The sequence below is a fragment of the Coturnix japonica genome, chromosome 3, assembly GCF_001577835.2.
Source record: "Coturnix japonica isolate 7356 chromosome 3, Coturnix japonica 2.1, whole genome shotgun sequence".
In the NCBI taxonomy this organism is placed as follows: Eukaryota; Metazoa; Chordata; class Aves; order Galliformes; family Phasianidae; genus Coturnix; species Coturnix japonica.
In genome coordinates this window covers 14,474,995-14,488,324 of record NC_029518.1, presented here as the reverse complement: position 1 = coordinate 14,488,324, position 13,330 = coordinate 14,474,995, and the positions used below count along the sequence as shown (strand labels likewise).

At 40.5% G+C, this 13,330-nt stretch overlaps 1 protein-coding gene across 2 annotated transcripts in view; it reads left to right on the top strand.

The window, feature by feature from the left end:
* SOS1 (SOS Ras/Rac guanine nucleotide exchange factor 1) overlaps nucleotides 1-13,330 on the top strand; it is a 38,988-nt gene that overhangs the window by 14,875 nt on the left and 10,783 nt on the right. For both annotated transcript variants that reach the window (XM_015856982.2, XM_015856981.2), the window contains 2 exons: nucleotides 7,503-7,630; nucleotides 8,602-9,257. In XM_015856982.2, coding sequence (XP_015712468.1) covers nucleotides 7,503-7,630; nucleotides 8,602-9,257 — 784 coding nt within the window. The remainder of the gene's footprint in view (nucleotides 1-7,502; nucleotides 7,631-8,601; nucleotides 9,258-13,330) is intronic.

The following is a 13,330-nucleotide window of genomic DNA, read 5'->3' as shown; positions in this document are numbered from 1 at the left end:
AAATTTACATTTAAGTAATTTGAATGAAAGGCAGGTTATTTGTGTTCTGATGCGTATTTGAGCTGTTCTACTCCTGTTAATGCTTTTTGTGTTCAATTATCAAGTCAGTTTTCATTCAGAAATCAATAGGGATGTAGGTGCTTATGTTCTTGGAATGATAGTTTATCAGTGTTGGAAGGTAAATGGCATATGGCTGTATCACAGAACATGCCTGAGACTTTCTCAAACTGACATTTTGCACATTTAAGACTGCAGTAAGATTTGTTTTGTTTAGACTTTATCCTCATGAAATGGTGACCTCGCAGTGCGCAACCCATGATGGGTGGGTATATAAGTATTTTCCTTCCATCCCAGGAAGGCTCAGTTGAATTTTTTGCAGTGAGACCTCACGTTACTGTTGCCATACCAAAGGCTGGATAGTACACACATGTGTGGGAAGTAGATATGGGACATTTTTTAGGAGCAATTTGTTAATTAACACTGAATAATAATTGTAGGAGCATTATGAGTAAACTTTTCAAGTAGAATCTCCGTATTGACTTAATCTAAATTCCTAAGGGATGCAGCGTTTCAAACTTCTTCATGTTAATTGTGTGGGGTGGTTTGGCTCAGAAGTTACAAGGAAGATGTGAAAGTTTGGTTGTCTTGAGAAATAACCAAGTAGGTCATTTTTAAAACTGTAAACATAGTCTCAACACTCTCTTTACTGATTTAGGTTTAAAGTACAGTTTTAGCATGTTGTTCATCTCATATAACTTAAAAATTGTTTTTCTTGAGCCTTTGGCTCAATCTGTTTGTCTGGCTTATGGGCTTGTTCCAGTTTTCAGATGACTTCAACATTTTAAACATTTCCTTTTCTGACTGTTCATAAGAAGGCAAGTCTGGTGCAGCTTGTGTATGTTCTGTATTAAAGAAACCTACACAGATACGGTCCCTCTGTTAATGCTTCTATTGTATAGTTTTAAATTTACTACCTCATTGCTTTGCATGCTTCTACATGTGGTATTGTCTTATGTAATAGACAAAGCATAAATTAATGCCACCTGAAACACAAGCATCCTGTGTTAGCTCTTGCCACTGGTGATTTCAGTGGAGGAAAGAGGTTGTATATGCTTAGGAAGGGAAGGAGGAACAGCTTGTATTTCATATCTTGTAGGGTAAACTGGGTTCTCAGATAAGCCCAGCTCCAGGGGGTTGTTGGTCCTTTCACAACTCCATACCTGCGCTTCATGTGAAATTCTTCCCTTCTCTCCCTTTATCTCCTGTAGAAATGATACTGTTAAGTTGGATTTTGTTCAGTGTGTGGTAATAACTTCACAGGCTTTCTTCACTGTGATCTGCCAGATGGGATACATGTGATAGACAGTGATGGACAGTAAGTGCATGTGAAATGAGACAGCAGCTTTCATGGCAGTAGTTTCATCTATCAGTACATAAGTGCATGCAATGTATGAATACCTCCCTCAAACAGTTTCTGCTGGCAATTTTTGCTCTTACATCTGAAATCTTCAGACAGATTCCAGCTCGGTTGTATTTAAAAATGATCTAAATTGCTGCAGAAGGGTGCCTGGGGATTTGTTCAGTTGTATAATCCTGCCATTTCATTGACATAAGGTTGTATTGAATTACTTTGTATGGTAAGAATCCCGATTTAGGGTTGGTAAAGCATATCTATGAATAATTAAGATACATTGTACAAAAAAAGGGGTCTCTCGAGATGAGGAAACAAAATATTGGCGGAGTATTGTATGTAGTGGGAAAAATATTTTCTTTGAATATGAGATTCTGAAGGACAAAAGGGTTGGCATTTTTCCTTGAGCATATTGTCTAATCTTACATGCTTTAATGTTACCTGTTTAAAATGCATCTCAAAGTCACCCGCTAACAATTCAGACTACAAAAAATGCAGTTTCTCTCCACTGATGTTGATCGTGTTTAGAAACTAAAGCCCTCCTGAAGCTTGGCAGGGCACCAGGAGCACACAAATACACATTCTATTTGTGGCTGAAGCTCTTTGCTATAACTTTGGAAAATCAGCATATGACAAGGGATGTGCTCTCCTTTAAAAAGCTTAAAAATCCCCAAATGTTTATGTAAGAAATTAAGCATATAAAATAGCAACTTCTTGTGAGACTGTGCCTATGTGCAAATTTGCAGATACAATGAATAGGCTTTTCTATATGTTAACTCATATCTGTAATAACGGAGCGGTCCAGGTACTGCAATATCCAGGACCTTGAATTACTGAAGATGCTTACAAGATTAAGTTGAATTGGGCAGTGTTTGAGATGCTGAGAATTTGTGTATGTGTGTGTGATGCTCTTTCCATCTTTTTGGTAAATGGAAGATAATTTTGGAATTCATTTTTGTCTCAAAGCACATCTAAATTTTGCTTGGATAAAATAAAATAAGACAGGAGAGCTATGTGGATATTTGTGCAAGTACAGAATTGGCTACTATGACTTAAGAATGGGAATTTGTCTCTTAAGTATATTTAACTTTGAGTTCTAACTGTTATAAGCTTAAATGTGCAGGGTGCTTCCATTTCTACAATAGCATTTTTATTGTTTTTATTTTTGTTTTTCCCCAAAATGTTTTTCTCAAATAACTTGCTAATCTTGTCTGGCTATTCAGCTTGACTGGAAATACTCTTCAGTTGAACTCTTTTTGTCTTCCTCTTTCACTATATTAATGTATCTCTAAAGGAATAGTCTGGTTTGGCAGGGCCTTCCAAGGTAAGGAACCACTTCTCTAGTATGGAGGAAGAGGATCCCAGGGATGTGAGCTGGCAGCCTGCTGAACGTGAGCCAGCAGCAGTGTGCCCAGGTTGGGAAGGCCAATGGCATCCTGACTTAAATATCAGTGATAGTGCAGCCAGCAGGAGCAGAAGGCTCTTCGTCCCCCTGTACTCAGCTCTGGTGAGGCTTTGTCTTGAGTGCTGTGTTCAGTGCTAGGCCTCTCACTATAAGAAAGCCATTGAGGGACATGGTTTAGTGGACAATACTGGTAGTAGGCGGGTGGTTGGACATGATGAGATTATCTTGGAGGTCTTTTCCAACCTTAATGATTCTGTGATAACACATAATTAAGTTGGTGATACGATCTGTACCTGGGCTGGATTACCTTGGTGTGGAGAATTGCTGAGTCCCAATAGTTGAACTTTAGCAGTCTGTTAACTTTTTACAGTGTCTGCAGTTACAATTTGTTGTCCTGAAATATTGGCTGTGTTGCTTATATTTAGAGCTGTCAGTGTAATTATAGGTTCTGTTGTCTGGTGTGCTTCTTTCCAAGCACAGTAGCTTGTACATACAATATTATTTTGAAAGTAAAAGAGCAAAAATATTACTGTTTTGCATGTATTTGTGTATTTAACTGCAGATGGGAGCAAAATTATTTTACTTCTATTAAAAGTAACGTGCAGTTTTGTGTTTCTGCAACAGTTGGTGACTTATGTGTTGGGGAGGACATAGCTTGATGCAGCTGTGTGTGATAGGGTCTGCATGGTGTATGAGTGTCTGGGAGGACAAAAGTGATGGTAAGAATTACAGAGCATGAAGGCTCTGGAAGGATTTGTGTGAACTTGTATGTTTGTTGCAGAAAAGTAATGAATCTGTTGTGGAAGAGATGTCGGCATATGCAAAAAACATATTTTCAGAGAATGCAGAGGACGTGTACTCTGAGAAGGCCTTCTATACACAAGTAGCCATTTCTCAAGTAGTGAAATCTTGGCATTTAAAATGCATACATGGCAGTTAATTGCCTACAAAAAGTCTGGATGTCGAGGAAATCCAGAGCGTGCAGAAGCTTGCTTGAAAACAAGGCTGGAAAGAACACTTTGATGTAGTGTTATTTTTTTCCTTGTGCAGATTCGTTGTAATTCCTACACACTTTTGCACTGCCCCAATAAGAGCGCCCATATTAAATAAACAAAGCAGCAGTTCTTTTCTGTCGTATCTTGCAGCTTGGAAGGCCAGCTGTGTTCTGAGCTGCTTTAAAAAAGCAGTGGCCAGCAGGGAGAGGGATGCGATTGTCCCCCTCTACTCAGCTCTTGTGAGTACTGCAGTACTGCATCCNAAGCAGCAGTTCTTTTCTGTCGTATCTTGCAGCTTGGAAAGCCAACTGTGTTCTGAGCTGCTTTAAAAAAGCAGTGGCCAGCAGGGAGAGGGATGTGATTGTCCCCCTCTACTCAGCTCTTGTGAGTACTGCAGTACTACATCCAGGCCTGGGGCCTTCAGTACAGGAAGGACATGGGAGCTCTTGAAGCAAGTCCAGAGGAGGGCCACAAAGATGATCAGAGGGCTGGAGCACCTCTCTTACGAGGAAACTGGGCTTGTTTGGAGAAGAGAAGGCTTTGAGGAGACCTCATTGTGGCCTTCCAGTACTTGGAGGGACCGTATAAACAGGAGGAGGAATGGCTGTTTGTGAGGGAAGATAGGGATAGGACAAGGGGGAAGATAGGGATAGGACAAGGGGGATAGGACAAACAACCTTTAAACTGAGACAGGGGAGGTTTAGGTTAGATATTAGGAGGACATTTTTCATTCAGAGGGTGGCGACACACTGGAACAGGTTGCCCAAGGAGGCTGTGGATGTCCCATCCCTGGAGGCATTCAAGGCCAGGCTGGATGTGGCTCTGGGCAGCCTGCTCTGGTGGCTGGTGACCCTGCATGTAGCAGGGGGTTGAAACCAGATGATCACTTTGGTCCTTTTCAACCCAGGCCATTCTATGATTCTGTGATGCTATGATTCTCTCTTTAACCCAAAGTCTTGTTTTTTTGGACTCAAGTGGAGTTTGATACCTTGCAGATCTGCTGTAAGTTGTGTAGTCAAGCTGTGCGAGCATTGGGACAGTAGAAGTTCAGATGATGCATATTTTCTTCTGTTTCCACACATTAATCAATGGGCTGAGCACATGTTAACACTGAGAGTTAAGACTTGATGTGAAAGAAGACAAGCGCAGTGTGGTGTTCATCGCAGGAGATGGTACTTAGAGAAGAAAACCGTGCTTCTTGGCACCTACCTGATTTGTTCATTAGAGGGCGCTGCACGTCTACACAAAAATCAGTGAGACTCGTAGAGGAATTTGCAAGCGTTTCCAGGGTTGCCATTTCACTCCCTATAACCTCTTCCGAAGTGTCTGAGGGTCAGTGGTAAGGTGAAAGGCATAGCTGCAATTTTAGCTTAGTTTTGATGAACAACTGTTCTTGATACCAGCTCGTGGTAATTAGATAAGGCCAGAAAATAAAACTTTCAGGTTCCATTTCTGTGTTCCAGAGGAATGTCTTCAGGGCACCTTATGATTTGCTATTTGTGTTAGTCTGCTTCTAGTTCATGCTTCCACATGCTTCTTTCTAAATATTAAATCTGGAGTATAATTACAATTATTGGACTTAGGCTGAGTTTGTACTTACAGTTGGAAAAATAGGTTTCTTCCATTGGATCAGGACGGGGGAATTGTTGTTAGTAAAACAACTGCTTTTTCTCAGCCACTACTATAAAAAACATGCAGTTCACTTCTGGATTTTTCTGATGAACACCGAAATCTTTGTAAATGGAGGAAAATTACTTCAAAAAGTATCTTCAGGGGGTTGGTCAATAAAATCCTCTGGGAATCTGTCCTCAAGGACAAGGGAGCAGAGCAGAGCTGGCAGATCTTTAAGGAAGCTTTCCTTAGGGCACAAGATCTTGTCCAACCATCAGCCCATCTCCTTCATGCACACTAACATGTCCCTGTGTGCCACATCTCCACATGTATTGAACCCTTCCCACTGGACAGCCTGTGCCAGTGCATCACCACTCTTTCCAGGAAGAGATTCTTCCTGATATCCAGCCTGGACTGTTTATTCTGCTCTGTGCACGGGTACTTTCTTCTCTCTGTTTGATTGGGGTGTTTAAGCCATTGCTCAAGACAAAGAGCATCCTTTGAACTCTTCAGTGGAAATGATGTAATATCTCAAAGTTATTCTATAGTATATCTCTATATAATATACAGGTATACTTTTTTTGTTCTTAGCTTTTTTTTTTTTTTCTGCCTTTCTTCTTTCATTGCTGCACCTGCCTCATTTGTCTGAGATCCTTTCTAAATGCAGGTGAACCACACAACTGAAGTCAAGAGCAGATGTTACCTGCATGTTAAATCCCAGGAGCTGAATATGAGGAAGGTGGACTATTCCTGCTTGGAGTTGTATATTCCCTTAGAGCTTTCTGGAAGCAAAGGCTGTGCTGTTGTGTTGTTTTAGTGCTTGTCTTATGATTAGGCACTCTTGACTAATGCTGTTCAGGGCAAGAGTATGGCAGTTTGCGCTTGTGAACCAAGGCTGCCTAGAATAAATGCTGTGGTTATCATGATGGCTAAAAAGCACAAACGAAGCATGGTGTGGCATTGATAGCTGTTGTGCTGAATAATGAATGCTGGTCAGGGAAAAAAACTAATGATGTTAGCTGGCACATTCAAATGTCAGTTGTGGGTGTGTTGTGTTTAGTTGGATTTTAGAGGACAATACTTATGTTTCCCCCTGGAAGCAAATGGCACAGTTGTACCATCTCCAAGGATGTATGTTGATCTGATGTATACCGCTTTACTTTTACCTCTACTGCCAAAATAAATCTTTCAGTTGTGTGGAGCCAATTCTTGGTGGCACATTAGTCTGAAACCCATTATTCCTGTAAATAATTGATGAGATAACAAGGGTTTATGCCTAAACTCCTGCTGTAGGCAGTCATTTATTTTCACTGATTCTAAAGTGAAACACTTCATTGTGTAGACTGCAAGATGTAAGATGGAAGTATAAGAACGGTAGAACTTGTTCTGTACAGCTCATGTCATAGCTGTAGTTAGATATGAAATATTAGTTTTAACCCTTTTACTGTAGTTTTAGTTTATAAGTGTGTTGCTTTGTCCTCTTAAGGAAAGTCGTGTTAGCAAACAGGCATGAATATAGTTGTGTACTTGATCCCGTGCTGTGCTAGCAAGCATGTAGGCAGCATGGCTGAGAGAAGTGGTGGCTTCTCACAGGCTTTCACATGTTCCACTGTTAAAAGTCAGTGAGGAAAATCTTGACTAACTACTGAGCAGAGGAGGGATAAGAGCTGTGGTTCCGGTGGTCGTGTTCCAAGAACTCACAGCTGTAGAACAGCACACAAGCAAATTTCCTTCCTCCCTCATTACCTTTTAAGAGGTGATGCTTCTACTGGGTTCTTTTTTAAAAACGTGAGGTGGACCAAAGTAGTTGTGAGGTGAAACAAAAAAGTGGAGGCCTCAGTTTGTTTGTGGATGGGGTCTGGCAACTCCTGCTGTTGCCTTAACTGAGATTGAGCTCTTACTAGAGAATTGTCTCTCTTGCCCGTATCAGTAATGCACCTGGTTATTCTGTTAATTGCAGCAAACAGGAACATGCAAAATCATCAAGTGGTTGGATTTGTTCTTCCTTTGTCAGGCGTAGGGATTTGTGCATACCAAAATGCTTGTGGTACTTACTGTATCTGCCTTTCAATGTTCACAGCAACTAGAAGAAAAAAGTGAGGATGAAGAGGATAAGGAGTGCTTGAAGCAAGCAATAACAGCCCTACTGAATCTTCAAAGCAGTATGGAACGGATATGCTCCAAAAGTCTTGCAAAAAGAAGGCTTAGGTAAACACGGTTCCATTTTTCCTGCTTTCTGCTCTTAGTGCTTTGCTATAAATCCAGGGCTCCCAGTTTCCTCTTTTAGTAAACAATGAACAAAATAGTTTGTGACAAGCCTGCTTTTTCAGAGGAAGTGACATCAAAGCCAAGATAATTTGTTATTGTTTTAAAACCGTTCAAATTTCTGTGTCCTTCCATACTCGTAGTTGAGACGCTGTGAAAATTCACTTGAAAGCTACAACGTTTGCAGGTTAGTTACACTCAGATAACAAATATCAATCTAAAAATAGTCTTAAAGAGCATTTATGTGTGTGCTTAGAAGGGAATGTTCTTGGATTTGAAACTACTTAAAGTAATTTGAAGAGCTTTATATACAACGGCTAGTTAAAACTATGTATGGATAATGGAAGTAGGTATACAGATAACAATCAGTAGAACAATTGTAGTAAATTCTTGGGTCATACTGTCTGCCATTTGATTTAATGCTAATATTTTTCTAACCTGTTATTTAAATATTGCTTTTATTCTGAAATTTGTTTCAGCATTTTCTTTGCTAAACAACTTCTCTGCTGCAAAGTGTAATCGTTGGGCTCGGACACAAATGAATTTAACAACTTACTTTCTTTGAATGTGCTTCTTTGAAATTAATGCATTCTAAAATTGTTTACCAGCTATGAAAATGAGAGATGCGTTAGACCAGGAAGCACCAACAGCTTTCTTGCTCTGGCTGTCTGCATTTAGGTAGAACATCTGTTGCATAGAAACTAAAAACATGCTCAGATGGATTACTTACAAGAACGTTCTTCAAGCCTTGTAGTGGAGCTTTTGGGAGAAGATCCTGGAACTGGGTGCTTAAATTGCATTCTCAGTGGGGTTTTCACCACTCATCATTACCTTGTATTTTTGTTGCTAGTGGTGGCCATGGTTTTAAGTACTTGTGTACTAATAATCTGCCTTTCTCCCATCCTGCACTGAAGTGAATCTGCGTGCCGATTCTATACTCAGCAGATGAAGGGGAAACAGCTTGCAATCAAGAAAATGAATGAAATCCAGAAAAACATCGATGGTTGGGAGGGTAAGGACATTGGACAATGCTGTAATGAGTTCATCATGGAAGGAACGCTCACACGTGTTGGAGCAAAACACGAGAGACACATATTTCTATTTGATGGCTTGATGATTTGCTGTAAGTCAAATCACGGCCAGCCAAGACTTCCCGGTGCTAGCAATGCAGAATATCGTCTGAAAGAAAAGTTCTTCATGCGAAAGGTACAAATTAATGATAAAGACGACACTAATGAGTACAGACATGCTTTTGAAATCATCTTAAAAGATGAGAACAGTGTTATTTTTGCTGCTAAATCAGCTGAAGAGAAAAATAACTGGATGGCAGCATTGATATCTTTGCAATATAGAAGTACGCTGGAAAGGATGTTGGACGTAACGATGCTGCAGGAAGAAAAAGAGGAGCAGATGAGATTTCCAAATCCTGAGCTTTACAGATTTGCAGAACCTGACTCAGAAGAGAATATTGTGTTTGAAGAAAACATGCAGCCCAAATCCGGAATCCCCATCATCAAGGCAGGAACTGTTGTCAAACTTATTGAGAGGCTGACTTACCACATGTATGCAGGTGAGGCACTTCATAACCAGAACAGGTGATGATTAGTTTATGCTTCTTGTTTTCCTTATTAAGTACAGCAAAATGCAGACTATGTGTGGAAAACAAACATGCTCAGTGGTACATATTCTGAAATGCTTTTTGAGTTAAGGTTTGGAATTCTAAATTTGCACCTCTGTGGCTGCAGCAGCTGGAAATGAATCCAGTTTGACTGACCGTAGTGAGATCTGCACATGTGTCTGGTTACTCTCCTGCATGGGATGGTGGGGGGCAGGATCCAGCAGGAACTGAGCTCCAGACAGCACTTTTTCCTGTAGGCTGCAAGAATTGCCTTCCCTTGAGATTTGTGAGACGAGGTGGCACACACAGCGCTAGCTCTGCAGATGAGAACTGTGTGCTTGGTTTCTTCAGTTAAGGGTTGTACTTTGTAAACTACTACCTATGTCTGTGTTGACATGTAACGCATAGAGCAAATACCAGCTTCCTTAAAGCAGTGGCTTGAGTAGTTTTTACCTTGTCCAAATTTAAGGATTTGAATTATGACATTTACGTAAAGGTTTCTACTTGTGTTGAAGATACATTTGTGTGATGAATGGCATTTATGTGAAAGCGAATGGCTCATCCAGTCCAACCTCAGCATGTGTGTGTAGCGTTTCTGCATAGTTTTCCAGGATTTTTCTAAGCAGTGCTGAAGAACATGGGCTTTTCCCACCCCTCCCCCCCCAGTCTTTTTCATCTTTGATTTTTCCACTACTTTTCCACTATGGGCTGTTATTCTGAACCTGTATTCATCTTGATGTAAGTACTTCTCTTATTCAGCTGTAGTTTTTTTTCTGTCTGTCTATCCTTACTCTGATAAGTAGTTCTGCAGCTCAGTCTCAGAGTCCAGTATGGAACCGGAATGTTTGTTTAGAAGAGGCTTGGAATAAGCAGAATATGATTAGTGTTTTGTAGTACTTCTTTGTTTTATTCTTTAAGTGATTGGAAATCTGTTCACTCTGCTGCTTTTATTGCCCCTCTCTGCACTTCCTTCAGCTTAGCTTTCCTATCACTTATTAGAAACACAAATGCAATATCTTGCTGGCAGTTTTTACCAGAGCAGTTTTGTATCTGACTTCATTTTCTTTTATCAACTTCAAGCCATTGGCATGATCTATGGCATAATTTAGTCTTTTTGGAAGTTAAAGTAGAACAATTCCACTCTGGAGAAAGGAAGAGGATTATTTAAAAAGCTGAAATTGTAATTGGCAGAGAGCTAGCAGGAGGCGTATTCCTTTTAGTGCCCTTGTATGCATTCACTGTACTTTGGGCAGCTTGCATCCCATTGAAGATTGCCCTTTCTGTGTGCAGAGGATTCTTGCTGTACCCCTGGCCTGGTCACCAGTAGCATTCTCTATGCGTTGTCTGTACAGTGAGCTGTGAGCTGTCTTCTGCAGTTCCTTAACACAGCAGGGCCGCCTGTTTTTGAAGAACATATGGCTTGTTGAAATACATCTCTTGTGTTGCTTTTTGCATTTGACACATGGGTTAACCGCATTCAAACAGGTTGTCCTGTGATGAATTCAGTTAATCTTTGTAACCTTAGAGATGTGAGAATGACATACGTGGATCTGATGCTGAATTGCTAAGCTGTACGTCATTTCTCCAAATCCTTATCTTGCATTGTATGCCTTCTTTTTTAGAGCTGGCTTTCTATGGGGGTGAAATGTAGTCGTTTTAGCTGCTCTTTGCTGTCTTTTCCAGGGAAACAAAAGAATAGAGATTTAGTGACTCAGCAAAAAAAGGCTTTTGTACAGGAAATGAGGTCCATTTCCTACATAAATCATTCAGTGTTTTGTTGCATTTTGTGAGATGCAGTGAGGAGGTCAGCCACTTTCCATAGTAACCCTTTTCTTCTGTTTGCGCGCGACTGAGTGCAGAGCTGCTCTTCTGCTCTGAAATGTAGGAAGATGGCTATCCCTGTGGTACGTAGCCACATAGCTGCAGATTGTTGTTGGTTCTTTTTTTGGCCCACAATAGGGCTGTGCATGTGTGATTGGAGTCTTTAAAGAACAGCACTGACTTAGGCTGGAATGGCAGGCTGTGACTTCTCTGGTGTCTGATCTCAGATGCAGTTTGGTTATGCTAGTCCTGGATCTATCCAAAGACTGTTTTGTTTTTGTTTTTTTTTTTTGGAGTAGCTGTGAACCTTTTCTAAGATGTTCTTCTTGTGGCTCACATCCTATAAAGAGTCAATACAGATGGAATTGCAGAGGTTGTGCCAATTTGTTGGAAGTAGCTGAAGTTGAGGTAGTTGGTTATTGAAGTCAGTGGGCACTCAGTTCATGTCTATGCTTTTCTGTCATATGTAAAGATCCATGGGAGGCAGTAGATAGGTGTGTATGACCTTTTGCTTTTCCATCTTCACCTTCAAGATAAGACACAAAACAGCTTTTCAGCAGACTGTTCTGTTTTATTGTAGAATAGAGGCTTCCTGGCAGCTGAGCTGTAACACAGCCACTCTGCTGGGATCCAGGCCCGAGAAGGGAAGGCAGGCAGCCCACATAGTCCTGGGCTGGAGCAGCCAAGCTGGGAAGGAGGCTCCTCAGCACAATAGCTTTCCTTGTATTTCAACCTGAGGGAAGCTGCCCTTCCATTGGAAATTCAGATTCTTGTCCTATTTGCATATTGTGGCGGATTTTACTAGTTTTAATGTGTTCTGCGTTGATTATCTCCTCCTTTTCCTGATACTCACTTAATAGTGGCTAGGCTAGGTGGTACCAAGATTGGAAACTCCGGGCATTTTATTTATCTATAGAGCAGTGCTCTTCTATTTTTAAAGCTTTGATATGTTAAGAGTGCGTGTGCGTCATCATAGTGTCCGTTTCCTTTCTTAAGGAATTCAAGGGTGATTATTTATAAATCCTTGTAGAACAAGTTATTGTTCTTTTTTAGCTGTAAAATGGGCTGTATTGAAGAGAGAATTATCACATGAGCAGACATCCTGACTAACTGGTGTTGTCTGTGTTTTTTTTAACACTTGCTCCTATATTGTGTGCTGTTTTGAGTTGCGGATTTTGCTAGTGAGATAACAAAGCTAGATTTGATTTTCTGATATACTTGATTTGAAATTCAGTATGTACTGTGGATTTAGACGCTGAGTCTACCTGCAAATAACAATAGGCAGGACTCAGAGCTTGCTTCTCTTTCACACAGACAAATACTGTTTAAGGTGGATGAAGTCTACAGAATGCAAGCTGTGAAAATGTGGGTGACTGAGTTTAGTTATGTACTTCGGTTTTAGGACATGAAAAATCATGTGGTTTTGTAGTGAGGATGGAGACAGGGAGGACGTTCTTTATGCAAAGGGATTTGAAGTTTGGCCTTTGAAAAGTGCAGTTTCAAGAAGAGGGAGGAGAGGTATCATGTTAAGAAAAAATGAGTAATGAAGGAAACAAAAAGGATAAAGCAGAGTAGCCAATGTATCGTTCAGGAAATAGGAATGAGCATGCAACAGAAATGCAAGGAAATGCTGGGTGGCACAAGGCATGGCTCATCTGTGCAGTGTCACTACAGAGCGCTGCCTCAGTGAAGGGCACAGCGAGGCTTCAGAAATGGTAGAGTGTTCGTGATGGACAACAGGAGTAGTTAAAGAGGATTTTTGTCAAGGTCATGAAACGTTTGATGATGTGATGTGTAAACTTAGGTAAATAATGCAGGGTTTCTGTTTGCGTTACAGGCTGTAAGAGCTCCTGTTTCAAGTCCTGTGTGCTGCCCAGCCACTCTGTATGAGAAAAATTACCCATTTGGTTTTGTTTTTATAAAATCTGTATACGTGTTTAATGTGCAAAGCCATTGTGACCTGCTCATTAACTTTCAGTGATAGCAGTGTTAACCTTTTTCGGGTCAGTGCTGAGTAGTGCCAGCAAGCTGTCACTGTACTTCCTCTTACTTGAAAACAAATGGGTTTGCTTTTGTAATTAAGGGAAATGCTTTGGTTTTCTGTTTTCAATTCTTACTTTGTTACGAAAACTATTTTGAATATCTTAAACTAGTATGTAATCAGTGTATATTAAATCTGTTTGTTTTCTTGAAGCAAAATGAGC